This window comes from Pteropus alecto, unplaced genomic scaffold, assembly GCF_000325575.1.
Source record: "Pteropus alecto unplaced genomic scaffold, ASM32557v1 scaffold76, whole genome shotgun sequence".
Lineage (NCBI taxonomy): Eukaryota > Metazoa > Chordata > Mammalia > Chiroptera > Pteropodidae > Pteropus > Pteropus alecto.
In genome coordinates this window covers 24,074,083-24,076,269 of record NW_006443138.1, presented here as the reverse complement: position 1 = coordinate 24,076,269, position 2,187 = coordinate 24,074,083, and the positions used below count along the sequence as shown (strand labels likewise).

The window sequence follows — 2,187 nt, the reverse complement described above, 5'->3', positions numbered from 1 at the left end:
CGAGCCTGCCGCGCTCGGGTCCCGCAGCGGGACCCGGGCTGGCGCGCTGGGCGGCCGCTAACGGCGGGTCCTAGCCGGGGACTGGGGGCTGGGCCGTGGGCACCCCCTCCCCCCACGACTGGCATGCTAAGGGGAGAAAAGAGACGCACAACAAAGAAACTAAAGCCAACCACGGCGCGAGTTGCCGTCCTCGGACCGTCCGCGTATTCGGGGACAAAGGAGTCTCGGGGCTGTAATTGGTTCGACGCCCCCTCCCCCCCCAACCCTTCCAACCGTTGTGGGCTCGGCGACTGGGCCCGGGAGTGGGAAACCGCGCCGCTGCCCCGGAGCCAGCCCAGGACGGACGTGCCGTCTCCCCGCGCTGCCTACCCCTGCCCATTAATCATCGGATTTGTCACCGGTACAATTACAGCCCTGCCCAGAGCGTGGTTTAGGGTTGCTTGTTTTCTTCCCTTCGGGGTTAACAGTCCGGTGGCGCTTCTCTTCTTCAAAGCCATAAACCCATTGTGTGCGATTGGGGTGGGGTAGAGAAAGTAAACAGGTTCCCGCCTGGCCGCCAGTGCCATCTGGCTGGCCGAGGTTGCGCGCGTGATTCCTGTTTTTGGCGGCTCAACTGGTTGATTCCTAGAGACTGTTTTGTCCCATACTACTCCCATACTACTGTGTTGTTTCAAAAATTTTGTGCGATCTTTCCCCATTCCCACACACGCACAGCAGCAAATGCAATGCTGGGCGTTTAAAAAAGTTGATAGGAGCTAGCGGAAAAGGAAAGTACAGCGGGAGCTAACAGTAACCATCTAAGTATTGTTTTCTCTGTTCTTTTCTTCTGTAGAACATTATAAACATCACTGGTTCCCAGAAAAGCCGTGCAAGGGATCAGGTTACCGTTGTATTCGCATCAACCATAAAATGGATCCTCTGATTGGACAGGCAGCACAACGGATTGGACTGAGCAGTCAGGAGCTGTTCAGGCTTCTCCCAAGTGAACTCACCCTTTGGGTTGACCCCTATGAAGTGTCCTACAGAATTGGAGAGGATGGCTCCATCTGTGTGCTGTATGAAGCCTCACCAGCAGGAGGTAGCACTCAAAACAGCACCAACGTGCAAATGGTAGACAGCAGAATCAGCTGTAAGGAGGAACTTCTCTTGGGCAGAACAAGCCCTTCCAAAAACTACAATATGATGACTGTATCAGGTTAAGATATAGTCTATGGATGGATCATCTTATAATGGATGGATAAATTTGATTTTTGCTTTGGGTGGGCTCCTCTTGGGGATGGATTATGGATTTTAAACCATGTCACAGCTGTGAAGATCTGGCACAAGATAGAGTGGTAAATTTTTTTAAGTGACAGTGCCATAGTTTGGACAGTACCTTTCAATGATTTAATTTAATAGCCTGTGAGTCCAAGTAAATGATCACTATTTGCTAGGGAGTGAAGTCCTAGGGTGGTTTCAGTTTCTCCCAGACATTCTACCTAAAATTTTACATCAGTCGCTTTAATGCAGATCTGTATTTCAAAGAACCTCTCTCTGCAGTAGATCTTGCAGAGGAAATTTGCACTCTTAACACTTGAAAATTGTTAACTTTGGCAGCTCAATAGGAAAGCTCAACATTTTAAACATGGTATTACTGGAAATTTTATGACAAGACTTTTACCTAGCACTTAAATATGTATAAATGTACATAGGACAAACCTAGTAAGCATGACCTGGGGAATGGTCAGACCTTGTATTGTGTTTTTGGCCTTGAAAGTAGCAAGTGACCGGAATCTGCCATGGCAACAGGCTTTAAAAATTAAGACCTTTAAAAAGACACTGTCTCAACTGTGGTGTTTGCACCAGCCAGCTCTCTGTACATTTGCTAGCTTGTAGTTTTCTAAGACTGAGTAAACTTATTTTTAGAAAGTGGAGGTCTGGTTTGTAACTTTCCTTGTACTTAATTGGGTAAAAGTCTTTTCCACAAACCACCATCTATTTTGTGAACTTTGTTAGTCATCTTTTATTTGGTAAATTATGAACTGGTGTAAATTTGTACAGTTCATGTATATTGATTGTGGCAAAGTTGTACAGATTTCTATATTTTGGATGAGAAATTTTTCTTCTCTCTATAATAAATTGTTTCTTATCTTGGCATTTTAATAAATCTCTTGTCCTGATTATAGAGGTTCAGCTAAGGAAATATTT

General features: G+C 46.1%; 1 protein-coding gene across 1 annotated transcript in view; it reads left to right on the top strand.

Annotated features, from left to right (window-relative positions):
- The window catches only part of BTG1 (BTG anti-proliferation factor 1), a 2,746-nt gene extending 600 nt beyond the window's left edge, over positions 1-2,146 (top strand). Inside the window, exon 2 of the mRNA XM_006923824.2 lies at positions 833-2,146. Coding sequence (XP_006923886.1) covers positions 833-1,200 — 368 coding nt within the window. The 3' untranslated portion in view covers positions 1,201-2,146. The remainder of the gene's footprint in view (positions 1-832) is intronic.
- Positions 2,147-2,187: the final 41 nt, after the last annotated feature.